The sequence below is a fragment of the Oncorhynchus keta genome, unplaced genomic scaffold (genome assembly GCF_023373465.1).
Source record: "Oncorhynchus keta strain PuntledgeMale-10-30-2019 unplaced genomic scaffold, Oket_V2 Un_contig_96_pilon_pilon, whole genome shotgun sequence".
Taxonomy (NCBI): Eukaryota; Metazoa; Chordata; class Actinopteri; order Salmoniformes; family Salmonidae; genus Oncorhynchus; species Oncorhynchus keta.
In genome coordinates, this window is record NW_026290644.1 from 80317 (window position 1) to 107863 (window position 27547).

The 27547-nt window shown below is 45.5% G+C and overlaps 2 protein-coding genes and 1 long non-coding RNA gene across 6 annotated transcripts; 2 read left to right on the forward strand and 1 right to left on the reverse strand.

Moving 5' to 3' along the window:
- msmo1 (methylsterol monooxygenase 1) lies at positions 1–26863 on the forward strand. 4 transcript variants are annotated; one of them, XR_008126520.1, is made up of 8 exons: positions 1–96; positions 9562–9713; positions 15421–15562; positions 18145–18293; positions 22393–22519; positions 22871–23025; positions 25645–26588; positions 26640–26863. XR_008126520.1 is itself a non-coding variant. In XM_052513106.1 (7 exons), the coding sequence occupies exons 2-7, from the start codon at positions 9601–9603 to the stop codon at positions 25823–25825; spliced, it is 867 nt and encodes a 288-aa protein (XP_052369066.1). In that variant the 5' UTR covers positions 1–96; positions 9562–9600; the 3' UTR covers positions 25826–26863. The 4 variants fall into 4 exon arrangements, 1 of the variants encoding a protein (XP_052369066.1); XR_008126521.1 differs by having other exon boundaries at positions 25645–26563; positions 26615–26863; XR_008126522.1 differs by having other exon boundaries at positions 25645–26563.
- Positions 3348–9567, forward strand: LOC127927180 (uncharacterized). Its single transcript, XM_052513105.1, has 3 exons — positions 3348–3473; positions 8336–9438; positions 9562–9567. Exons 1-3 carry the CDS (start codon positions 3458–3460, stop codon positions 9565–9567), a joined length of 1125 nt encoding a protein of 374 aa, XP_052369065.1. The 5' UTR covers positions 3348–3457.
- On the reverse strand, positions 18571–22221 carry LOC127927181 (uncharacterized). The gene is made up of 12 exons (XR_008126523.1): positions 22130–22221; positions 21693–21854; positions 21522–21629; positions 21193–21300; positions 20980–21033; positions 20546–20654; positions 20168–20437; positions 19792–20005; positions 19462–19681; positions 19026–19245; positions 18751–18805; positions 18571–18697 (listed from the first exon to the last, which is right to left on the reverse strand). It is a non-coding gene; the product is annotated as an uncharacterized LOC127927181 (long non-coding RNA).
- Positions 26864–27547: the final 684 nt, after the last annotated feature.

The window sequence follows — 27547 nt, forward strand, 5'->3', positions numbered from 1 at the left end:
CCTCTCCCCTCGTCCAATCAGGCTCGTTGATAATACTGTACGAGTCGCCACACGGCAGCTTCTCACTCAGGTAGACGGACCCACAGCTGCACCAAGGTAATATATTAACATATTATATTCATGTTCTTAAATCTATTCTAAAACGAAACATTTGTTTTATATTCTAACGCAGAGGTAACTTTTTCGGTCTGATGCCAGATAGGGTTTTAATACCGACTGTTGCGTTAGATGGGTCAGATATATGGTACTGTGCTGTAAAGCTTTATACATGTTTAGGTGCCGTGTTATGTTGTCGGTGTTGTTCACCGGACAAATAACGAGACAAAGTAGCCAACGATCAGATAAATGCACAACGGTAAGAGAAACTCGGTGCGAAGAGAAGTCTCGGTATCTAACCGACGCAGGAATGAAACATCGCTCGCCTTCCCAACGGGACACTGACGTCTTCCAGCTGTAATGTTTTAGTCTGTATTTAACCGAGTTGACAAAACAACACCGTTTAATTTGAAACACTCCTGTAAAGCGGCAAGTTGAATGTTTCTATAACATCTAGTGAGGATTGTAAAAATGTTTTTTTTACGGCCATTTTTTTCACTCTAATAATTCGCATGATCCAGTTCATCAGCCTGTTATTGGACGTAAGAAGTGTTGAGTCTGTAACGGCTCCATAACATAATAATGGGTCTGGTTCAATGTGGATCTCAACTCCGTGACATTGTTACGCAAGCAGTCATATTCCATACTGGTGATCACTGATAGAGGCTTTCTCATTGTCAATCTGTACACAGTAATAATCACATTTCATTTGTACACATGAACCCGTTTCCCTGAATAATTGTTGTTTTCATCTTGTTTATTTCTTGTCTTTTTTTTTTTTGCAGTATGTTATAAAATCCCTTCTCTTTATTGTTAAAAAAAAGAAATAATCAAAATATATTTTATATTTGAGATTCTTCAAAATAGTCACCTTTTGCCTTGATGACAGCTTTGCACACTCTTGGCATTCTCCCAACCAGCTTCATGAGGTAGTCACCTGGAATGCATTTCAATTAACAGGTGTGCCTTGTTAAAAATTCATTTGTGGTGTTTATTTCATTCTTAATGCTTTTGAGCCAATCAGTTGTGTTGTGACAAGGTGGGGGTGGTATACAGAAGATACTATTTTACCAAATAGGGCTAAGTCCTTATTATGGCAAGAACAGCTCAAATAAGCAAAGAGAAACGACAGTCCATTTCTTTAAGACATGAAGGTCAGTCAATACGGAACATTTCAAGAACTAAAAGTTTCTTCAAGTGCTATGATGAAACTGTCTCTCATGAGGACTGCCACAGGAATGGAAGACCCAGAGTTACCTCTGCTGCAGAGGATAAGTTCATTAGAGTTACCAGCCTCAGATTGGAAAGGAAGACCCAGAGTTACCTCTGCTGCAGAGGATAAGTTCATTAGAGTTACCAGCCTCAGATTGGAAAGGAAGACCCAGAGTTACCTCTGCTGCAGAGGATAAGTTCATTAGAGTTACCAGCCTCAGATTGGAAAGGAAGACCCAGAGTTACCTCTGCTGCAGAGGATGAGTTCATTAGAGTTAACTGACTCTCATGAGGACCGCCACAGGAATGGAAGACCCAGAGTTACCTCTGCTGCAGAGGATAAGTTCATTAGTTACCAGCCTCAGATTGGAAAGGAAGACCCAGAGTTACCTCTGCTGCAGAGGATGAGTTCATTAGAGTTACCTCTGCTGCAGAGGACGAGTTCATTAGAGTTAACTGGCTCTCATGAGGACCGCCACAGGAAAGGAAGACACAGAGTTACCTCTGCTGCAGAGGATAAGTTCATTAGAGTTCCCAGCCTCAGATTGCAGCCCAAATAAATGCTTCACAGATTTCAAGTAACAGACACATCTCAACGTCAACTGTTCAGAGGAGACTGTGTGAATCAGGCCTTCATGGTCGAATTGCTGCAAAGAAACCACTACTAAAGGACACCAATAAGAAGAAGAGACTTGCTTGGGCCAAGAAACACAAGCAGTGGATATTAGACCAGTGGAAGTCTGTCCTTTGGTCTGATGAGTCCAATGGTTCCCACCGTGAAGCATGGAGGAGGAGGTGTGATGGTGTGGGGGTGCTTTGCTGGTGACACTGTCTGTGATTTATGTAGAATTCAAGGCACACTGTGGTTCCCACCGTGAAACATGGAGGAGGAGGTGTGGTGGTGTGGGGGTGCTTTGCTGGTGACACTGTCTGTGATTTATGTAGAATTCAAGGCACACTGTGGTTCCCACCGTGAAGCATGGAGGAGGAGGTGTGGTGGTGTGGGGGTGCTTTGCTGGTGACCCTGTCTGTGATTTATGTAGAATTCAAGGCACACTTAATCAGCATGGCTACCACATCATTCTGCAGCGATACGCCGTCCCATCTGGTTTGCGCTTAGTGGGACTACCATTTGTTTTTCAACAGGACAATGACCCAACACACCTCCAGGCTGTGTCAGGGCTATTTGTGATGGAGAGCATCAGATGACCTGGCCTCCACAATCACCCAACCTCAACCCAAATGAGATGGTTTAGGATTAGTTGGACCGCAGAGTGAAGGAAAAGAAGCCAACAAATGCTCAGCATATGTGGGAACTCCTTCAAGACGGTTGGAAAAGCATTCTAGCTGTCATCAAGGCAAAGGGTGGTTACTTGGAAGATTCTCAAATATAAAATATATTTACTACATGATTCCATATGTGTTCATAGTTTTGATGTCTTCACTATTATTTTACAATGTAGAAAATAGTAAAACAAATGAGTAGGTGTGTCCAAACGTTGACTGGAACTATATGTCCTGGTCCAGAGGTTTTCCCTGTATATATGTCCTGGTCCAGAGGTTTTCCCTGTATATATGTCCTGGTCCAGAGGTTTTCCCTGTATATATGTCCTGGTCCAGAGGTTTTCCCTGTATATATTTTCCCTGTATATATGTCCTGGTCTAGAGGTTTTCCCTGTATATATGTCCTGGTCCAGAGGTTTTCCCTGTATATATGTCCTGGTCCAGAGGTTTTCCCTGTATATATGTCCTGGTCCAGAGGTTTTCCCTGTATATATGTCCTGGTCCAGAGGTTTTCCCTGTATATATGTCCTGGTCCAGAGGTTTTCCCTGTATATATGTCCTGGTCCAGAGGTTTTCCCTGTATATATGTCCTGGTCCAGAGGTTTTCCCTGTATATATGTCCTGGTCCAGAGGTTTTCCCTGTATATATGTCCTGGTCCAGAGGTTTTCCCTGTATATATGTCCTGGTCCAGAGGTTTTCCCTGTATATTTCCCTGTATATATGTCCTGGTCCAGAGGTTTTCCCTGTATATATGTCCTGGTCCAGAGGTTTTCCCTGTATATATGTCCTGGTCCAGAGGTTTTCCCTGTATATTTCTGTATATATGTCCTGGTCCAGAGGTTTTCCCTGTATATTTCTGTATATATGTCCTGGTCCAGAGGTTTCCCTGTATATATGTCCTGGTCCAGAGGTTTTCCCCTGTATATATGTCCTGGCTGGTCCAGAGGTTTTCCCTGTATATATGTCCTGGTCCAGAGGTTTTCCCTGTATATATGTCCTGGTCCAGAGGTTTTCCCTGTATATATGTCCTGGTCCAGAGGTTTTCCCTGTATATATGTCCTGGTCAGAGGTTTTCCCTGTATATATGTCCTGGTCCAGAGGTATATATGTCCTGTGTATATGTCCTGGTCCAGAGGTTTCCCTGTATATATGTCCTGGTCCAGAGGTTTCCCTGTATATATGTCCTGGTCCAGAGGTTTTCCCTGTATACATGTCCTGGTTATGTCTAGAGGTTTCCCTGTATGTATGTCCTGGTCCAGAGGTTTCCCTGTATATATGTCCTGGTTAGTCCAGAGGTTTTCCCTGTATATATGTCCTGGTCCAGAGGTTTCCCCTGTATATATGTCCTGGCTGGTCCAGAGGTTTTCCCTGTATATATGTCCTGGTCCAGAGGTTTTCCCTGTATATATGTCCTGGTCCAGAGGTTTTCCCTGTATATATGTCCTGGTCCAGAGGTTTTCCCTGTATATATGTCCTGGTCCAGAGGTTTTCCCTGTATATATGTCCTGGTCCAGAGGGTTTCCCTGTATATTTCTGTATATATGTCCTGGCTGGTCCAGAGGTTTCCCCTGTATATATGTCCTGGTTAGTCCAGAGGTTTTCCCTGTATATATGTCCTGGTCCAGAGGTTTTCCCTGTATATATGTCCTGGTCCAGAGGTTTCCCTGTATATATGTCCTGGTCCAGAGGGTTTCCCTGTATATTTCTGTATATATGTCCTGGCTGGTCCAGAGGTTTCCCTGTATATATGTCCTGGTTAGTCCAGAGGTTTTCCCTGTATATATGTCCTGGTTAGTCCAGAGGTTTTCCCTGTATATATGTCCTGGTCCAGAGGTTTTCCCTGTATATATGTCCTGGTCCAGAGGTTTCCCCTGTATATATGTCCTGGTCCAGAGGGTTTCCCTGTATATTTCTGTATATATGTCCTGGCTGGTCCAGAGGTTTCCCCTGTATATATGTCCTGGTCCAGAGGTTTTCCCTGTATATATGTCCTGGTCCAGAGGTTTCCCTGTATATATGTCCTGGTCCAGAGGGTTTCCCTGTATATTTCTGTATATATGTCCTGGTCCAGAGGTTTTCCCTGTATATTTCTGTATATATGTCCTGGTTAGTCTCGAGGTTTTCCTTGTATATTTCTGTATATATGTCCTGGTCCAGAGGTTTTCCCTGTATATTTCTGTATATATGTCCTGGTCCAGAGGTTTTCCCTGTATATTTCTGTATATATGTCCTGGTTAGTCTAGAGGTTTTCCCTGTATATATGTCCTGGCTAGTCCAGAGGTTTTCCCTGTATATATGTCCTGGTCCAGAGGTTTCCCCTGTATATTTCTGTATATATATCCTGGTCCAGAGGTTTCCCCTGTATATTTCTGTATATATGTCCTGGTTAGTCTAGAGGTTTTCCCTGTATATATGTCCTGGCTAGTCTAGAGGTTTTCCCTGTATATATGTCCTGGTCTAGAGGTTTCCCCTGTATATATGTCCTGGTCCAGAGGTTTTCCCTGTATATATGTCCTGGTCCAGAGGTTTTCCCTGTATATATGTCCTGGTCCAGAGGTTTTCCCTGTATATATGTCCTGGTCCAGAGGTTTTCCCTGTATATATGTCCTGGTCCAGAGGTTTTCCCTGTATATATGTCCTGGTCCAGAGGTTTTCCCTGTATATATGTCCTGGTCCAGAGGTTTTCCCTGTATATATGTCCTGGTCCAGAGGTTTTCCCTGTATATATGTCCTGGTCTAGAGGTTTTCCCTGTATATATGTCCTGGTCCAGAGGTTTTCCCTGTATATATGTCCTGGTCCAGAGGTTTTCCCTGTATATATGTCCTCGTCCAGAGGTTTTCCCTGTATATTTCTGTATATATGTCCTCGTCCAGAGGTTTCCCCTGTATATTTCTGTATATATGTCCTGGTTAGTCTAGAGGTTTTCCCTGTATATATGTCCTGGTTAGTCTAGAGGTTTTCCCTGTATATATGTCCTGGTTAGTCCATAGGTTTTCCCTGTATATATGTCCTGGTCCAGAGGTTTTCCCTGTATATATGTCCTGGTCCAGAGGTTTTCCCTGTATATATGTCCTGGTTAGTCCAGAGGTTTCCCTGTATATATGTCCTGGCTGGTCCAGAGGTTTCCCTGTATATATGTCCTGGCTGGTCCAGAGGTTTCCCCTGTATATATGTCCTGGTCCAGAGGTTTTCCCTGTATATATGTCCTGGTCCAGAGGTTTTCCCTGTATATATGTCCTGGTCCAGAGGTTTTCCCTGTATATATGTCCTGGTCCAGAGGTTTTCCCTGTATATATGTCCTGGTCCAGAGGTTTTCCCTGTATATATGTCCTGGTCCAGAGGTTTTCCCTGTATATATGTCCTGGTCCAGAGGTTTTCCCTGTATATATGTCCTGGTCCAGAGGTTTTCCCTGTATATATGTCCTGGTCTAGAGGTTTTCCCTGTATATATGTCCTGGTCCAGAGGTTTTCCCTGTATATATGTCCTGGTCCAGAGGTTTTCCCTGTATATATGTCCTGGTCCAGAGGTTTTCCCTGTATATTTCTGTATATATGTCCTGGTCCAGAGGTGTTCCCTGTATATTTCTGTATATATGTCCTGGTTAGTCTCGAGGTTTTCCCTGTATATTTCTGTATATATGTTCTGGTCCAGAGGTTTTCCCTGTATATTTCTGTATATATGTCCTGGTTAGTCTAGAGGTTTTCCCTGTATATATGTCCTGGCTAGTCCAGAGGTTTTCCCTGTATATATGTCCTGGTCCAGAGGTTTTCCCTGTATATTTCTGTATATATGTCCTGGTCCAGAGGTTTTCCCTGTATATTTCTGTATATATGTCCTGGTTAGTCTAGAGGTTTTCCCTGTATATATGTCCTGGCTAGTCCAGAGGTTTTCCCTGTATACATGTCCTGGTCCAGAGGTTTCCCTGTATATTTCTGTATATATGTCCTGGTCCAGAGGTTTCCCTGTATATTTCTGTATATATGTCCTGGTCCAGAGGTTTCCCCTGTATATATGTCCTGGTCCAGAGGTTTTCCCTGTATATATGTCCTGGTTAGTCTAGAGGTTTTCCCTGTATATATGTCCTGGTCCAGAGGTTTCCCCTGTATATATGTCCTGGTTAGTCCATAGGTTTTCCCTGTATATATGTCCTGGTCCAGAGGTTTTCCCTGTATATATGTCCTGGTCCAGAGGGTTTCCCTGTATATATGTCCTGGTCCAGAGGGTTTCCCTGTATATTTCTGTATATATGTCCTGGTTAGTCCAGAGGTTTCCCCTGTATATATGTCCTGGCTGGTCCAGAGGTTTCCCCTGTATATATGTCCTGGCTGGTCCAGAGGTTTTCCCTGTATATATGTCCTGGTCCAGAGGTTTCCCCTGTATATATGTCCTGGTCCAGAGGTTTCCCCTGTATATATGTCCTGGTCCAGAGGTTTTCCCTGTATATATGTCCTGGTCCAGAGGTTTTCCCTGTATATATGTCCTGGTCCAGAGGTTTTCCCTGTATATATGTCCTGGTCCAGAGGTTTCCCTGTATATATGTCCTGGTCCAGAGGGTTTCCCTGTATATTTCTGTATATATGTCCTGGTCCAGAGGGTTTCCCTGTATATTTCTGTATATATGTCCTGGTTAGTCCAGAGGTTTCCCTGTATATATGTCCTGGTTAGTCCAGAGGTTTCCCCTGTATATATGTCCTGGCTGGTCCAGAGGTTTCCCTGTATATATGTCCTGGTCCAGAGGTTTTCCCTGTATATATGTCCTGGTCCAGAGGTTTTCCCTGTATATATGTCCTGGTCCAGAGGTTTTCCCTGTATATATGTCCTGGTCCAGAGGTTTTCCCTGTATATATGTCCTGGTCCAGAGGTTTTCCCTGTATATATGTCCTGGTCCAGAGGTTTCCCCTGTATATATGTCCTGGTCCAGAGGGTTTCCCTGTATATTTCTGTATATATGTCCTGGTCCAGAGGTTTTCCCTGTATATTTCTGTATATATGTCCTGGTTAGTCTCGAGGTTTTCCCTGTATATTTCTGTATATATGTCCTGGTCCAGAGGTTTTCCCTGTATATTTCTGTATATATGTCCTGGTTAGTCTAGAGGTTTTCCCTGTATATATGTCCTGGCTAGTCCAGAGGTTTTCCCTGTATATATGTCCTGGTCCAGAGGTTTTCCCTGTATATTTCTGTATATATGTCCTGGTCCAGAGGTTTTCCCTGTATATTTCTGTATATATGTCCTGGTTAGTCTAGAGGTTTTCCCTGTATATATGTCCTGGCTAGTCTAGAGGTTTTCCTGTATATATGTCCTGGCTAGTCCAGAGGTTTTCCCTGTATATATGTCCTGGTCCAGAGGTTTCCCTGTATATTTCTGTATATATGTCCTGGTCCAGAGGTTTTCCCTGTATATATGTCCTGGTCCAGAGGTTTCCCCTGTATATATGTCCTGGTCCAGAGGTTTTCCCTGTATATTTCTGTATATATGTCCTGGTCCAGAGGTTTTCCCTGTATATTTCTGTATATATGTCCTGGTCCAGAGGTTTTCCCTGTATATTTCTGTATATATGTCCTGGTCCAGAGGTTTTCCCTGTATATTTCTGTATATATGTCCTGGTCCAGAGGTTTTCCCTGTATATTTCTGTATATATGTCCTGGTTAGTCTAGAGGTTTTCCCTGTATATTTCTGTATATATGTCCTGGTCCAGAGGGTTTCCCTGTATATTTCTGTATATATGTCCTGGTCCAGAGGTTTTCCCTGTATATTTCTGTATATATGTCCTGGTCCAGAGGTTTTCCCTGTATATTTCTGTATATATGTCCTGGTCCAGAGGTTTTCCCTGTATATTTCTGTATATATGTCCTGGTCCAGAGGTTTTCCCTGTATATTTCTGTATATATGTCCTGGTCCAGAGGTTTGTGTGTGTGGCTATGTCCGTGGCTGTGCAGTGTGTGTGTGTGTGGCTATGTCCGTGGCTGTGCAGTGTGTGTGTGTGTGTGTGTGGCTATGTCCATGGCTGTGCAGTGTGTGTGTGGCTATGTCCATGGCTGTGCAGTGTGTGTGTGGCTATGTCCATGGCTGTGCAGTGTGTGTGTGTGTGGCTATGTCCATGGCTGTGCAGTGTGTGTGTGTGGCTATGTCCATGGCTGTGCAGTGTGTGTGTGTGTGTGTGGCTATGTCCATGGCTGTGCAGTGTGTGTGTGGCTATGTCCATGGCTGTGCAGTGTGTGTGTGTGGCTATGTCCATGGCTGTGCAGTGTGTGTGTGTGTGGCTATGTCCATGGCTGTGCAGTGTGTGTGTGTGTGGCTATGTCCATGGCTGTGCAGTGTGTGTGTGTGGCTATGTCCATGGCTGTGCAGTGTGTGTGTGTGTGTGGCTATGTCCGTGGCTGTGCAGTGTGTGTGTGTGGCTATGTCCATGTCTGTGCAGTGTGTGTGTGTGTGGCTATGTCCGTGGCTGTGCAGTGTGTGTGTGTGGCTATGTCCATGGCTGTGCAGTGTGTGTGTGGCTATGTCCATGGCTGTGCAGTGTGTGTGTGTGGCTATGTCCATGGCTGTGCAGTGTGTGTGTGTGTGGCTATGTCCATGGCTGTGCAGTGTGTGTGTGGCTATGTCCATGGCTGTGCAGTGTGTGTGTGTGGCTATGTCCATGGCTGTGCAGTGTGTGTGTGGCTATGTCCATGGCTGTGCAGTGTGTGTGTGTGTGGCTATGTCCGTGGCTGTGCAGTGTGTGTGTGTGTGTGGCTATGTCCATGGCTGTGCAGTGTGTGTGTGTGTGGCTATGTCCATGGCTGTGCAGTGTGTGTGTGTGTGTGTGGCTATGTCCATGGCTGTGCAGTGTGTGTGTGCACACGTGTTGTTGTCTAGTCTAGTTATTAATGTTTAAAATGTTATTGTGTTTGCCCAGGCCTCTTCCTGGTCAGAGCCAATTAATATTAATGTGTGTGTTTGTGTATGTGTGTGTGCGTGTTCTCAGTGTTAACTCCTCCCAGCCCATCCCCACCAGCCAATCAGAATGGAGGTGAACAGTACGGCCACCATCTTGTCCTCTGCCTTCCTGGCCGTGGAATATTTTGATGCTGTTTTACCTGACAACCCTCTTCAGCCTTCACTACAATACGCCTGGAGGTATTATTGCTATACTCTTACTATACCACTACTATACTACTAATATACTGCTACTATACTATACTACTCTTACTATACCACTACTATACTACTAATATACTGCTACTATACTATACTACTCTTACTATACCACTACTATACTACTAATATACTGCTACTATACTATACTACTCTTACTATACCACTACTATACTACTAATATACTGCTACTATACTATACTACTCTTACTATACCACTACTATACTACTAATATACTGCTACTATACTATACTACTCTTACTATACCACTACTATACTACTAATATACTGCTACTATACTATACTACTCTTACTATACCACTACTATACTACTAATATACTGCTACTATACTATACTACTCTTACTATACCACTACTATACTACTAATATACTGCTACTATACTATACTACTCTTACTATACCACTACTACACTACTAATATACTGCTACTATACTATACTACTCTTACTATACCACTACTATACTACTAATATACTGCTACTATACTATACTACTCTTACTATACCACTACTATACTACTAATATACTGCTACTATACTATACTACTCTTACTATACCACTACTATACTACTAATATACTGCTACTATACTATACTACTCTTACTATACCACTACTATACTACTAATATACTGCTACTATACTATACTACTCTTACTATACCACTACTATACTACTAATATACTGCTACTATACTATACTACTCTTACTATACCACTACTACACTACTACAGTTTTACCTGACAACCCTCTTCAGCCTTCACTACAATACGCCTGGAGGTATTATTACTATACTCTTACTATACCACTACTATACTACTAATATACTGCTACTATACTATACTACTCTTACTATACCACTACTATACTACTAATATACTGCTACTATACTATACTACTCTTACTATACCACTACTATACTACTAATATACTGCTACTATACTATACTACTCTTACTATACCACTACTATACTACTAATATACTGCTACTATACTACTACTACTATACCACTACTATACTACTAATATACTGCTACTATACTATACTACTCTTACTATACCACTACTATACGACTAATATACTGCTACTATACTATACTACTCTTACTATACCAGTACTACACTACTACAGTTTTACCTGACAACCCTCTTCAGCCTTCACTACAATACGCCTGAGGTATTATTGCTATACTATTACTATACCACTACTATACTACTAATATACTGCTACTATACTATACTACTCTTACTATACCACTACTATACGACTAATATACTGCTACTATACTACTACTACTATACCACTACTATACTACTAATATACTGCTACTATACTATACTACTCTTACTATACCAGTACTATACGACTAATATACTGCTACTATACTATACTACTACTACTATACCACTACTATACGACTAATATACTGCTACTATACTATACTACTCTTACTATACCAGTACTACACTACTACAGTTTTACCTGACAACCCTCTTCAGCCTTCACTACAATACGCCTGGAGGTATTATTACTATACTCTTACTATACCACTACTATACTACTACTATACTGCTACTATACTATACTACTCTTACTATACCACTACTACACTACTACAGTTTTACCTGACAACCCTCTTCAGCCTTCACTACAATACGCCTGGAGGTATTATTACTATACTCTTACTATACCACTACTATACTACTAATATACTGCTACTATACTATACTACTCTTACTATACCACTACTATACTACTACTACTCTTACTATACCACTACTACACTACTACAGTTTTACCTGACAACCCTCTTCAGCCTTCACTACAATACGCCTGGAGGTATTATTGCTATACTATTACTATACCACTACTATACTACTAATATACTGCTACTATACTACTACTCTTACTATACCACTACTACACTACTAATATACTGCTACTATACTATACTACTCTTACTATACCACTACTATACTACTAATATACTGCTACTATACTATACTACTCTTACTATACCACTACTACACTACTAATATACTGCTACTATACTATACTACTACTACTATACCACTACTATACTACTAATATACTGCTACTATACTATACTACTACTATACCACTACTATACTACTAATATACTGCTACTATACTATACTACTACTACTATACCACTACTATACTACTAATATACTGCTACTATACTATACTACTACTATACCACTACTATACTACTAATATACTGCTACTATACTATACTACTCTTACTATACCACTACTATACGACTAATATACTGCTACTATACTATACTACTCTTACTATACCACTACTACACTACTACAGTTTTACCTGACAACCCTCTTCAGCCTTCACTACAATACGCCTGGAGGTATTATTACTATACTCTTACTATACCACTACTATACGACTAATATACTGCTACTATACTACTACTACTATACCACTACTATACTACTAATATACTGCTACTATACTATACTACTCTTACTATACCACTACTATACGACTAATATACTGCTACTATACTACTACTACTATACCACTACTATACTACTAATATACTGCTACTATACTATACTACTCTTACTATACCACTACTATACTACTAATATACTGCTACTATACTATACTACTCTTACTATACCACTACTACACTACTACAGTTTTACCTGACAACCCTCTTCAGCCTTCACTACAATACGCCTGAGGTATTATTGCTATACTATTACTATACCACTACTATACTACTAATATACTGCTACTATACTACTCTTACTATACCACTACTATACTACTAATATACTGCTACTATACTATACTACTACTATACCACTACTATACTACTAATATACTGCTACTATACTATACTACTCTTACTATACCACTACTACACTACTAATATACTGCTACTATACTATACTACTCTTACTATACCACTACTATACGACTAATATACTGCTACTATACTACTACTACTATACCACTACTATACTACTAATATACTGCTACTATACTATACTACTCTTACTATACCACTACTATACTATACTACTCTTACTATACCACTACTATACTACTATACGACTAATATACTGCTACTATACTATACTACTCTTACTATACCACTACTACACTACTAATATACTGCTACTATACTATACTACTCTTACTATACCACTACTATACTACTAATATACTGCTACTATACTACTACACTACTACTCTTACTATACCACTACTATACTATACTACTCTTACTATACCACTACTATACTATACTACTCTTACTATACCACTACTACAGTTTTACCTGACAACCCTCTTCAGCCTTCACTACAATACGCCTGGAGGTATTATTGCTATACTATTACTATACCACTACTATACTACTAATATACTGCTACTATACTACTCTTACTATACCACTACTATACTACTAATATACTGCTACTATACTATACTACTCTTACTATACCACTACTACACTACTAATATACTGCTACTATACTATACTACTCTTACTATACCACTACTATACTACTAATATACTGCTACTATACTATACTACTCTTACTATACCACTACTATACTACTACTACTCTTACTATACCACTACTACACTACTACAGTTTTACCTGACAACCCTCTTCAGCCTTCACTACAATACGCCTGGAGGTATTATTACTATACTCTTACTATACCACTACTATACTACTAATATACTGCTACTATACTATACTACTCTTACTATACCACTACTATACTACTAATATACTGCTACTATACTATACTACTCTTACTATACCACTACTACACTACTAATATACTGCTACTATACTATACTACTCTTACTATACCACTACTATACTATACTACTCTTACTATACCACTACTATACTACTAATATACTGCTACTATACTATACTACTATTACTATACCACTACTACACTACTAATATACTACTACTATACTATACTACTCTTACTATACCACTACTATACTACTACAGTTTTACCTGACAACCCTCTTCAGCCTTCACTACAATACGCCTGGAGGTATTATTACTATACTCTTACTATACCACTACTACACTACTAATATACTGCTACTATACTATACTACTCTTACTATACCACTACTATACTACTAATATACTGCTACTATTACTATACCACTACTATACTACTACTATACTATACTACTCTTACTATACCAGTACTACACTACTACAGTTTTACCTGACAACCCTCTTCAGCCTTCACTACAATACGCCTGGAGGTATTATTACTATACTCTTACTATACCACTACTATACTACTACTATACTGCTACTATACTATACTACTCTTACTATACCACTACTACACTACTACAGTTTTACCTGACAGCCCTCTTCAGCCTTCACTACAATACGCCTGGAGGTATTATTGCTATACTCTAACTATACCACTACTATACTACTAATATACTGCTACTATACTACTAATATACTGCTACTATACTATACTACTCTTACTATACCACTACTACACTACTAATATACTGCTACTATACTACTACTACTATACCACTACTACACTACTAATATACTGCTACTATACTACTACTACTACTATACTACTAATATACTACTCTTACTATACCACTACTATACTACTATACTACTAATATACTGCTACTATACTATACTACTCTTACTATACCACTACTATACTACTAATATACTGCTACTATACTATACTACTCTTACTATACCACTACTATACTACTAATATACTGCTACTATACTACTACTACTATACCACTACTACACTACTAATATACTGCTACTATACTATACTACTACTACTATACCACTACTACACTACTAATATACTGCTACTATACTACTACTACTACTACTATACTACTAATATACTGCTACTATACTATACTACTCTTACTATACCACTACTACACTACTAATATACTGCTACTATACTATACTACTCTTACTATACCACTACTATACTACTAATATACTGCTACTATACTATACTACTCTTACTATACCACTACTATACTACTAATATACTGCTACTATACTATACTACTCTTACTATACCACTACTATACTACTAATATACTGCTACTATACTATACTACTACTACTGTACTGCTGCTAAACTTCTATACTACTACTACTATACTATTAGTGTACTATTGCTTTAGTACTACTAATATACTACTACTACTAAACTACTGTACTACTATAACACTACTATACTATTACTACTAATATACTACTACTACTACTACTATTACACTCCTATACTACTGCGATGCTGCGACTAGAATAGTACTACTACTATACTATTACTTCCACTACACTGCTGCTATACAGCTACGCCTATAATACTACTACTAATATTTCTACTACTATTACTACTACTCCTACTACACTACTACAGTTTTACCTGACAACCCCCTGCAGCCTTCACCACAGCACGCCTGGGGGTAATACTACTATAATGACTGACTGTCTGACTGACTGACTGACTGACTGACTGATTGAGCTGACTACACAACGTTTCAGGCAGACAGATGGACATGTTCTTAGACTCTTTGATTCATTGATTGATGTCTGTTGATCTCTGTCCACCAGGTATGTGAATGAGAACTACACTAAATTCCAGATCGCCACCTGGGGTTCTCTCATCGTCCATGAGGCCATCTACTTCCTGTTTTGTCTACCTGGTTTCCTGTTTCAGTTCCTTCCCTTCATGCAGAAGTACAAGATCCAACAGGTAGATCCAAAAGGTAGGGGAGGGTGTTAGATCCAAAAGGTAGGGGAGGGTGTTAGATCCAAAAGGTAGGGGAGGGTGTTAGATCCAAAAGGTAGGGGAGGGTGTTAGATCCAAAAGGTAGGGGAGGGTGTTAGGTCTAACAGGGAGAGGAGGGTGTTAGGTCTAACAGGGAGAGGAGGGTGTTAGGTCTAACAGGGAGAGGAGGGTGTTAGGTCTAACAGGGAGAGGAGGGTGTTAGGTCTAACAGGGAGAGGAGGGTGTTAGGTCTAACAGGGAGAGGAGGGTGTTAGGTCTAACAGGGAGAGGAGGGTGTTAGGTCTAACAGGGACAGGAGGGTGTTAGATCCAAAAGGTAGGGGAGGGTGTTAGGTCTAACAGGGAGAGGAGGGTGTTAGATCTAACAGGGAGAGGAGGGTGTTAGGTCTAACAGGGAGAGGAGGTTGTTAGATCCAACAGGGTGTTAGATCCAAAAGGTAGGGGGGGTTAGGTCTAACAGGGAGAGGAGGGTGTTAGGTCTAACAGGGAGAGGAGGGTGTTAGGTCTAACAGGGAGAGGAGGGTGTTAGGTCTAACAGGGAGAGGAGGGTGTTAGATCTAACAGGGAGAGGAGGGTGTTAGATCCAACAGGGTGTTAGATCCAAAAGGTAGGGGGGGTTAGGTCTAACAGGGAGAGGAGGGTGTTAGGTCTAACAGGGAGAGGAGGGTGTTAGGTCTAACAGGGAGAGGAGGGTGTTAGGTCTAACAGGGAGAGGAGGGTGTTAGGTCTAACAGGGAGAGGAGGGTGTTAGGTCTAACAGGGAGAGGAGGGTGTTAGATCTAACAGGGAGAGGAGGGTGTTAGATCCAACAGGGTGTTAGATCCAAAAGGTAGGGGGGGTTAGGTCTAACAGGGAGAGGAGGGTGTTAGGTCTAACAGGGAGAGGAGGGTGTTAGGTCTAACAGGGAGAGGAGGGTGTTAGGTCTAACAGGGAGAGGAGGGTGTTAGGTCTAACAGGGAGAGGAGGGTGTTAAGTCTAACAGGGAGAGGAGGGTGTTAGGTCTAACAGGGAGAGGAGGGTGTTTGATCCAACAGGTAGATCCAACAGGGTGTTAGATCCAACAGGTGGGGGAGGGGTGTTAGATCCAACAGGTAGGGGAGGGTGTTAGATCCAACAGGTAGGGGGAGGGTGTTAGATCCAAAAGGTAGGGGGAGGGTGTTAGATCCAACAGGTAGGGGAGGGGTGTTAGATCCAACAGGTAGGGGAGGGTGTTAGATCCAACAGGTGGGGGAGGGGTGTTATAGATCCAACAGGTAGGGGAGGGTGTTAGATCCAACAGGTAGGGGGAGGGTGTTAGATCCAACAGGTGGGGGAGGGGTGTTAGAGCCAACAGGTAGGGGAGGGTGTTAGATCCAACAGGTAGGGGAGGGTGTTAGATCCAACAGGTAGGGGGAGGGTGTTAGATCCAACAGGCAGGGAGAGGGTGTTAGATCCAAAAGGTAGGGGAGGGTGTTAGATCCAACAGGTAGGGGAGGGTGTTAGATCCAACAGGTGGGGGAGGGGTGTTAGATCCAACAGGTAGGGGAGGGTGTTAGATCCAACAGGTAGGGGGAGGGTGTTAGATCCAACAGGTAGGGGAGGGTGTTAGATCCAACAGGCAGGGGAGGGTGTTAGATCCAAAAGGTAGGGGAGGGTGTTAGATCCAACAGGTAGGGGAGGGTGTTAGATCCAACAGGTAGGGGAGGGTGTTAGATCCAACAGGCAGGGAGAGGGTGTTAGATCCAAAAGGTAGGGGAGGGTGTTAGATCCAACAGGTAGGGGAGGGTGTTAGATCCAACAGGTAGGGGAGGGTGTTAGATCCAACAGGTAGGGGGAGGGTGTTAGATCCAACAGGCAGGGAGAGGGTGTTAGATCCAAAAGGTAGGGGGAGGGTGTTAGATCCAACAGGTAGGGGAGGGTGTTAGATCCAACAGGTAGGGGAGGGTGTTAGATCCAACAGGTAGGGGAGGGTGTTAGATCCAACAGGTAGGGGAGGGTGTTAGATCCAACAGGTAGGGGAGGGTGTTAGATCCAACAGGTAGGGGGGGTGTTAGATCCAACAGGTAGGGGAGGGTGTTAGATCCAACAGGTACGATGGGGGGAGGGTGTTAGATCCAACAGGTGGGGAGGGGTGTTAGATCCAACAGGTAGGGGGAGGGTGTTAGATCCAACAGGTAGGGGGAGGGTGTTAGATACAACAGGTGGGGAGGGGTGTTAGATCCAACAGGTAGGGGAGGGTGTTAGATCCAACAGGTAGGGGGAGGGTGTTAGATCCAACAGGCAGGGAGAGGGTGTTAGATCCAACAGGTAGGGGAGGGTGTTAGATCCAACAGGTAGGGGAGGGTGTTAGATCCAACAGGTAGGGGAGGGTGTTAGATCCAACAGGTAGGGGGGGTGTTAGATCCAACAGGTAGGGGGTGTTAGATGAAGAAGTGGAAGTTTTAACAATGATACTCCCTCCCCTGTGTGTGTGTGTGTGTGTGTGTGTGTGTGTGTGTGTGTGTGTGTGTGTGTGTGTGTGTGTGTGTGTGTGTGTGTGTGTGTGTGTGTGTGTGTGTGTGTGTTTAGGACAAGCCAGAGACGTGGGAGAAACAGTGGAGGTGTTTCAAGATGCTGCTGTTCAACCACTTCTGTATCCAGCTGCCCATGATCTGTGGAACGTACCACTTCACTGAGTTCTTCAGCATCCCCTACGACTGGGACAGCATGCCACGATGGTACGACCCAACACACACAACCTCCCCTATGACTGGGACAGCATGCCACGATGGTACGACCCAACACACACAACCTCCCCTATGACTGGGACAGCATGCCACGATGGTACGACCCAACACACACACAACCTCCCCTATGACTGGGACAGCATGCCACGATGGTACGACCCAACACACACACAACCTCCCCTACGACTGGGACAGCATGCCACGATGGTACGACCCAACACACACACAACCTCCCCTACGACTGGGACAGCATGCCACGATGGTACGACCCAACACACACACAACCTCCCCTACGACTGGGACAGCATGCCACGATGGTACGACCCAACACACACACAACCTCCCCTACGACTGGGACAGCATGCCACGATGGTACGACCCAACACACACACAACCTCCCCTACGACTGGGACAGCATGCCACGATGGTACGACCCAACACACACAACCTCCCCTATGACTGGGACAGCATGCCACGATGGTACGACCCAACACACACACAACCTCCCCTACGTCTGGGACAGCATGCCACGATGGTATGACCCAACACACACACAACCTCCCCTACGACTGGGACAGCATGCCACGATGGTACGACCCAACACACACACAACCTCCCCTACGTTTGGGACAGCATGCCACGATGGTACGACCCAACACACACACAACCTCCCCTACGACTGGGACAGCATGCCACGATGGTACGACCCAACACACACACAACCTCCCCTACGACTGGGACAGCATGCCACGATGGTACGACCCAACACACACACAACCTCCCCTACGACTGGGACAGCATGCCACGATGGTACGACCCAACACACACACAACCTCCCCTACGACTGGGACAGCATGCCACGATGGTACGACCCAACACACACACAACCTCCCCTACGACTGGGACAGCATGCCACGATGGTACGACCCAACACACACACAACCTCCCCTACGTCTGGGACAGCATGCCACGATGGTACGACCCAACACACACACCCTCCCCTATGACTGGGACAGCATGCCACGATGGTACGACCCAACACACACACAACCTCCCCTACGACTGGGACAGCATGCCACGATGGTACGACCCAACACACACACAACCTCCCCTACGACTGGGACAGCATGCCACGATGGTACGACCCAACACACACAACCTCCCCTACGACTGGGACAGCATGCCACGATGGTACGACCCAACACACACACAACCTCCCCTACGACTGGGACAGCATGCCACGATGGTACGACCCAACACACACACAACCTCCCCTACGACTGGGACAGCATGCCACGATGGTACGACCCAACACACACACAACCTCCCCTACGACTGGGACAGCATGCCACGATGGTACGACCCAACACACACACAACCTCCCCTACGACTGGGACTGCATGCCACGATGGTACGACCCAACACACACACAACCTCCCCTACGACTGGGACTGCATGCCACGATGGTACGACCCAACACACACACAACCTCCCCTACGACTGGGACAGCATGCCACGATGGTACGACCCAACACACACACACAACCTCCCCTACGACTGGGACTGCATGCCACGATGGTACGACCCAACACACACACACAAACGCAGAGGTAGGCACACAAGTCTATCTCTCCCTCCCCAGGCCCTACCTGTTAACTCAGTGTCTAGGCTGTTCTGTCTATCTATCCCTCCCCAGGCCCTACCTGTTAACTCAGTGTCTAGGCTGTTCTGTCTATCTCTCCCTCCCCAGGCCCTACCTGTTAACTCAGTGTCTAGGCTGTTCTGTCTATCTCTCCCTCCCCAGGCCCTACCTGTTAACTCAGTGTCTAGGCTGTTCTGTCTATCTCTCCCTCCCCAGGCCTTACCTGTTAACTCAGTGTCTAGGCTGTTCTGTCTATCTCTCCCTCCCCAGGCCTTACCTGTTAACTCAGTGTCTAGGCTGTTCTGTCTATCTCTCCCTCCCCAGGCCCTACCTGTTAACTCAGTGTCTAGGCTGTTCTGTCTATCTCTCCCTCCCCAGGCCCTACCTGTTAACTCAGTGTCTAGGCTGTTCTGTCTATCTCTCCCTCCCCAGGCCCTACCTGTTAACTCAGTGTCTAGGCTGTTCTGTCTATCTCTCCCTCCCCAGGCCCTACCTGTTAACTCAGTGTCTAGGCTGTTCTGTCTATCTCTCCCTCCCCAGGCCCTACCTGTTAACTCAGTGTCTAGGCTGTTCTGTCTATCTCTCCCTCCCCAGGCCTTACCTGTTAACTCAGTGTCTAGGCTGTTCTGTCTACCTCTCCCCTCCCCAGGCCCTACCTGTTAACTCAGTGTCTAGGCTGTTCTGTCTATCTCTCCCTCCCCAGGCCCTACCTGTTAACTCAGTGTCTAGGCTGTTCTGTCTACCTCTCCCCTCCCCAGGCCCTACCTGTTAACTCAGTGTCTAGGCTGTTCTGTCTACCTCTCCCTCCCCAGGCCCTACCTGTTAACTCAGTATCTTGGCTGTTCTGTCTACCTCTCCCTCCCCAGGCCCTACCTGTTAACTCAGTGTCTAGGCTGTTCTGTCTACCTCTCCCTCCCCAGGCCCTACCTGTTAGCTCAGTGTCTAGGCTGTTCTGTCTATCTCTCCCTCCCCAGGCCCTACCTGTTAACTCAGTGTCTAGGCTGTTCTGTTTATCTCTCCCTCCCCAGGCCCTACCTGTTAGCTCAGTGTCTAGGCTGTTCTGTCTATCTCTCCCTCCCCAGGCCCTACCTGTTAACTCAGTGTCTAGGCTGTTCTGTCTATCTCTCCTCCCTCCCCAGGCCCTACCTGTTAACTCAGTGTCTAGGCTGTTCTGTCTATCTCTCCCTCCCCAGGCCCTACCCTCAGTGTCTAGGCTGTTCTGTCTATCTCTCCCTCCCCAGGCCCTACCTGTTAACTCAGTGTCTAGGCTGTTCTGTCTATCTCTCCCTCCCCAGGCCCTACCTGTTAACTCAGTGTCTAGGCTGTTCTGTCTATCTCTCCCTCCCCAGGCCCTACCTGTTAACTCAGTGTCTAGGCTGTTCTGTCTATCTCTCCCCCCTCCCCAGGCCCTACCTGTTAACTCAGTGTCTAGGCTGTTCTGTCTACCTCTCCCTCCCCAGGCCCTACCTGTTAGCTCAGTGTCTAGGCTGTTCTGTCTATCTCTCCCTCCCCAGGCCCTACCTGTTAACTCAGTGTCTAGGCTGTTCTGTCTACCTCTCTCCCTCCCCAGGCCTTACCTGTTAACTCAGTGTCTAGGCTGTTCTGTCTATCTCTCCCTCCCCAGGCCCTACCTGTTAACTCAGTGTCTAGGCTGTTCTGTCTATCTCTCCCTCCCCAGGCCCTACCTGTTAACTCAGTGTCTAGGCTGTTCTGTCTATCTCTCCCCAGGCCCTACCCCCAGGCCCTACCTGTTAACTCAGTGTCTAGGCTGTTCTGTCTATCTCTCCCTCCCCAGGCCCTACCTGTTAGCTCAGTGTCTAGGCTGTTCTGTCTATCTCTCCCTCCCCAGGCCCTACCTGTTAACTCAGTGTCTAGGCTGTTCTGTCTATCTCTCCCTCCCCAGGCCCTACCTGTTAACTCAGTGTCTAGGCTGTTCTGTCTACCTCTCCCTCCCCAGGCCTTACCTGTTAACTTGAGGTCCTTCTGTAGCTCAGTTGGTAGAGCATGGTGCTTGTAACGCCAGGGTAGTGGGTTCGATTCCCAGGACCACCCATACGTAGAATGTATGCACACATGACTGTAAGTCGCTTTGGATAAAAGCGTCTGCTAAATGGCATATATTATTATTATATTATTAACTCAGTGTCTAGGCTGTTCTGTCTATCTCTCCCTCCCCAGGCCCTACCTGTTAGCTCAGTGTCTAGGCTGTTCTGTCTATCTCTCCCTCCCCAGGCCTTACCTGTTAACTCAGTGTCTAGGCTGTTCTGTCTATCTCTCCTCCCCAGGCCCTACCTGTTAGCTCAGTGTCTAGGCTGTTCTGTCTACCTCTCCCCTCCCCAGGCCCTACCTGTTAACTCAGTGTCTAGGCTGTTCTGTCTATCTCTCCCTCCCCAGGCCCTACCTGTTAACTCAGTGTCTAGGCTGTTCTGTCTATCTCTCCCTCCCCAGGCCCTACCTGTTAGCTCAGTGTCTAGGCTGTGCTGTGATAGAGGACACCTGGCACTATTTCCTCCATCGCCTGCTACATCACCGCAGTATCTACAAGCACATCCACAAAGTGCACCACGAGTTCACTGTGAGTACACACACACACACACACACACACACACACACACACACACACACACACACACACACACACACACACACACACACACACACACACACACACACACTAGACAGTCAGGCACAAACGCACACAGGCACGAATACACAAATGCCGATGTGCCCTTGAGCAAGGCATTTAACCCTCATTGCTCTGGATGAGAGTGTCTGCTAACGGACTAAAATGTAAAATAAACCTGTTGCTATAACCGATTTCTTTGTCTGTCTGTCTCTTTTTCTTTCTCTCTTCTCTCTCTCTCTCTCTCTCTCTCTCTCTCTCTCTCTCTCTCTCTCTCTCTCCCTCTCCCCTCTGTGTCTGTAGGCTCCATTTGGCATGCAGGCAGAGTACGCCCACCCAGCTGAGACAGTGATCCTTGGGTCTGGGTTCTTCATCGGCATCATGGTGTTCTGTAACCACGTGACGTTGCTATGGGCCTGGGTCGCCTTCCGCCTGCTGGAGACCATCGACGTACACAGGTACACACACACACACACACACACACACACACACACACACACACACACACACACACACACACACACACACACACACACACACACACACACACACACACACACTCCTAGAGACTATTGAGGAGGCAGAGGTGTAGTGGAGGGTAAATGTAAACACTCCTAGAGACTTTTTGCCCAAAAGTGTTTATCCTCCTATTTGTGGAAAAATGCATATCTACTCACCACCACCAGGGGTCTCCAGCTCTCCCTGCCTGTTGTTCTCTGGTCTGACCACCAGGGGTCTGCAGCTCTCCCTGCCTGTTGTTCTCTGGTCTGACCACCAGGGGTCTGCAGCTCTCCCTGCCTGTTGTTCTCTGGTCTGACCACCAGGGGTCTGCAGCTCTCCCTGCCTGTTGTTCTCTGGTCTGACCACCAGGGGTCTCCAGCTCTCCCTGCCTGTTGTTCTCTGGTCTGACCACCAGGGGTCTCCAGCTCTCCCTGCCTGTTGTTCTCTGGTCTGACCACCAGGGGTCTCCAGCTCTCCCTGCCTGTTGTTCTCTGGTCTGACCACCAGGGGTCTGCAGCTCTCCCTGCCTGTTGTTCTCTGGTCTGACCACCAGGGGTCTGCAGCTCTCCCTGCCTGTTGTTCTCTGGTCTGACCACCAGGGGTCTCCAGCTCTCCCTGCCTGTTGTTCTCTGGTCTGACCACCAGGGGTCTGCAGCTCTCCCTGCCTGTTGTTCTCTGGTCTGACCACCAGGGGTCTGCAGCTCTCCCTGCCTGTTGTTCTCTGGTCTGACCACCAGGGGTCTCCAGCTCTCCCTGCCTGTTGTTCTCTGGTCTGACCACCAGGGGTCTGCAGCTCTCCCTGCCTGTTGTTCTCTGGTCTGACCACCAGGGGTCTGCAGCTCTCCCTGCCTGTTGTTCTCTGGTCTGACCACCAGGGGTCTCCAGCTCTCCCTGCCTGTTGTTCTCTGGTCTGACCACCAGGGGTCTGCAGCTCTCCTGCCTGTTGTTCTCTGGTCTGACCACCAGGGGTCTCCAGCGCTCCCTGCCTGTTGTTCTCTGGTCTGACCACCAGGGGTCTGCAGCTCTCCCTGCCTGTTGTTCTCTGGTCTGACCACCAGGGGTCTCCAGCTCTCCCTGCCTGTTGTTCTCTGGTCTGACCACCAGGGGTCTCCAGCTCTCCCTGCCTGTTGTTCTCTGGTCTGACCACCAGGGGTCTGCAGCTCTCCCTGCCTGTTGTTCTCTGGTCTGACCACCAGGGGTCTGCAGCTCTCCCTGCCTGTTGTTCTCTGGTCTGACCACCAGGGGTCTCCAGCTCTCCCTGCCTGTTGTACTCTGGTTTGACCACCAGGGGTCCCCAGATCTACCATGTAGTTCTCTAGTCTGGCCACCAGGGGTCCCCCGACTAGAGTGAAGGGTAGAGAATCGGAACGCAGACACTGTGTTGTCATATGAGGAGTGTGTACGGGTAGAGTGGGGTTTAGGGGATTTTGTGTAGGTCATGTGTATACATATTACAATGTTAAATTAACATCCTCTCTTCCTTTCCTCCTCCCTCCCTCCTCTCCTCCTCCCTCTCTCCTCCTCTCCCCCTCCCTCCTCTCTCTCTCCCTCTCCTCCGCTCTCTCTCTCTCCCACTCCCTCTCTCCTCCCCTCTCTCCTCCTCCTCTCCCCCTCTCCTCCTCCCCTCTCTCTCCCTCCCTCTCTCCTCCTCTCCCTCCCTCTCCCCCTCTCCTCCTCTCTCCCTCTCCCCCCTCTCTCCTCTCCTCCCTCTCTCCTCTCCTCCTCTCTCCCTCCCCCTCCCTCTCCTCCCCTCTATCCTCCCCCTCTCCTCCCCTCTCCTCTCTCTCCCCCTCTCTCTCCTCCTCCTCTCCCTCTCTCCTCTCCCTCTCTCCTCTCCTCCCTCTCTCTCCTCCTCCTCCTCCCTCCCTCTCCCCTCTCCTCCTCTCCTCCCTCTCTCCTCTTCTCCTCTCCCTCTCCTCTCCTCCCTCTCTCCTCTTCTCCTCTCCCTCCCCTCTCCTCCTCTCTCCTTCTCCCATCTCCTCTCCTCTCTCCCCCTCTCCTCCTCTCTCCCCCTCTCCTCCTCTCTCCTCCCCCTCCCTCTCCTCCCTCTGTCTTCCCCTCCTCTCCCCCCCCTCTCCTCCTCTCTCCATCTCTCCCCTCTCTCCTCCCCTCTCCTCATCTCTCCCTCTCCTCCTCTCTCCCTCTCCTCTCTCCTCTCTCTCTCTCTCTCTCTCTCTCCCCCCTCCTCTCTCTCTCTCTCTCTCTCTCTCTCCCTCTCTCCCTCCCTCCCTCCCCCTCTCCTCCTCCTCCCTCCCTCCCCCTCCCTCCCTCCCTCCCTCCCTCCTCCCTCCCTCCCTCCCTCCCTCCCTCCCCCCTCCCTCCCCTCCTCCTCCTCCCTCCCTCCCTCCCTCCCTCCCTCCCTCCCTCCCTCCCTCCCTCCCTCCCTCCCTCCCTCCCTCCCTCCCCCTCTCCCTCCCTCCCTCCCTCCCTCTCTCCCCCTCCCTCCCCCTCCCCTCCCTCCCTCCCTCCCTCCCTCCCTCCCTCCCTCCCTCCCTCCCTCCCTCCCCCTCCCTCCCTCCTCCTCTCTCTCTCTCTCTCTCCCTCCCTCCCTCCCTCCCCTCTCCTCCTCCCTACAGTGGGTATGATATCCCTCTCAACCCTCTCCACCTGATCCCGTTCTATGCCGGAGCTCGTTTCCATGACTTCCACCATATGAACTTCGTAGGGAACTACGCCTCCACCTTTACCTGGTGGGACAAGATACTGCACACTGACTCCCAGTACAACAGACACATGATGAGCAAGAAGAACCAGTAAACAGGCAGACACACGGACACACAGACACACAGACACACAGACAGACAGACAGACAGACAGACAGACAGACAGACAGACACTTATGAATGCACGCTTAAACACACTTCATGAAGGTCAGAACTGGACTCCTGAGTGTGCAATGCCTTGTGGGAAAAGAACACACTAAAATAGAGTAGAACAGTCTTGACCAATAACATCAGCCCTTGTCTGGTCTTGACCAATAACATCAGCCCTTGTCTGGTCTTGACCAATAATATCAGCCCTTGTCTGGTCTTGACCAATAACATCCAGGGTTGGGGTCAAATGCCATTTCAATTTCAGTCAATTCAGGAAGTACACAAACATTCTAATTCTCTTCACTACTTTTAAATTAGGAACATTTTTAATTTGAATCGGAGTTTGATTCACTTTTTGAATCGTCTGGAATTGAAATGGACCCTGATAACATCAGGCGTGTTGGGGGTTTGAGGCTGGGTTTCTGTATAAGCACTTTGTGACATCTGCTCATGCTTTATAAATACATTTGATTGATTGTCTGGTCTTGACCAATAGCATCAGGCCGTTGTTCCTGAATAAAAACATTATCCTGGTGAGATGATTACTATTAATAATGTGTTTTTCTTCACTGTTCGTTGTAATTAAACCATTGTTTTACGAGTTGGATTCATTGAAGCACTTTACTTACATTTTATGGTTCTAGAATATCAGTTCAAGTACGGTTCTAGAATATCAGTTCAAGTACGGTTCTAGAATATCAGTTCAAGTACGGTTCTAGAATATCAGTTCAAGTACGGTTCTAGAATATCAGTTCAAGTACGGTTCTAGACTCTTTAGAAAAAGAGGTTCCTAAGGGGTTCTTCGGCTGTTCTCAAGGAAGGACCCTTTATGAAATCTCAAATATAAAATGTATTTTGATTTGTTTAACACGTTTTTGGTTACAACATGATTCCATATGTGTTATTTCATAGTTGTGACGTCTTCACTATTATTCTACAATGTAGAAAATAGTGAAAAAATAAAGAAAACCCCTGGAATGAGGAGGTGTCCAAACTGTTGACTGGTACTGTATCTACTATATACACATTCAGTCTATAGGTCTATAATAGACCAACTCATATACACTACCATATACACATTCAGTCTATAATAGACCAACTCATATATACACTACCATATACCCATTCAGTCTATAACAGACCAACTCATATATAGATACTATATACCCATTCAGTCTATAACAGACCAACTCATATATAGATACTATATACCCTTTCAGTCTATAATAGACCAACTCATATATAGATACTATATACCCATTCAGTCTATAATAGACCAACTCATATATAGATACTATATACCCATTCAGTCTATAACAGACCAACTCATATATAGATACTATATACCCATTCAGTCTATAATAGACCAACTCATATATAGATACTATATACCCATTCAGTCTATAGGTCTATAACAGACCAACTCATATATAGACACTATATACCCATTCAGTCTATAACAGACCAACTCATATATAGATACTATATACCCATTCAGTCTATAACAGACCAACTCATATATAGACACTATATACCCATTCAGTCTATAGGTCTATAATAGACCAACTCATATATAGATACTATATACCCATTCAGTCTATAATAGACCAACTCATATATAGATACTATATACCCATTCAGTCTATAATAGACCAACTCATATATA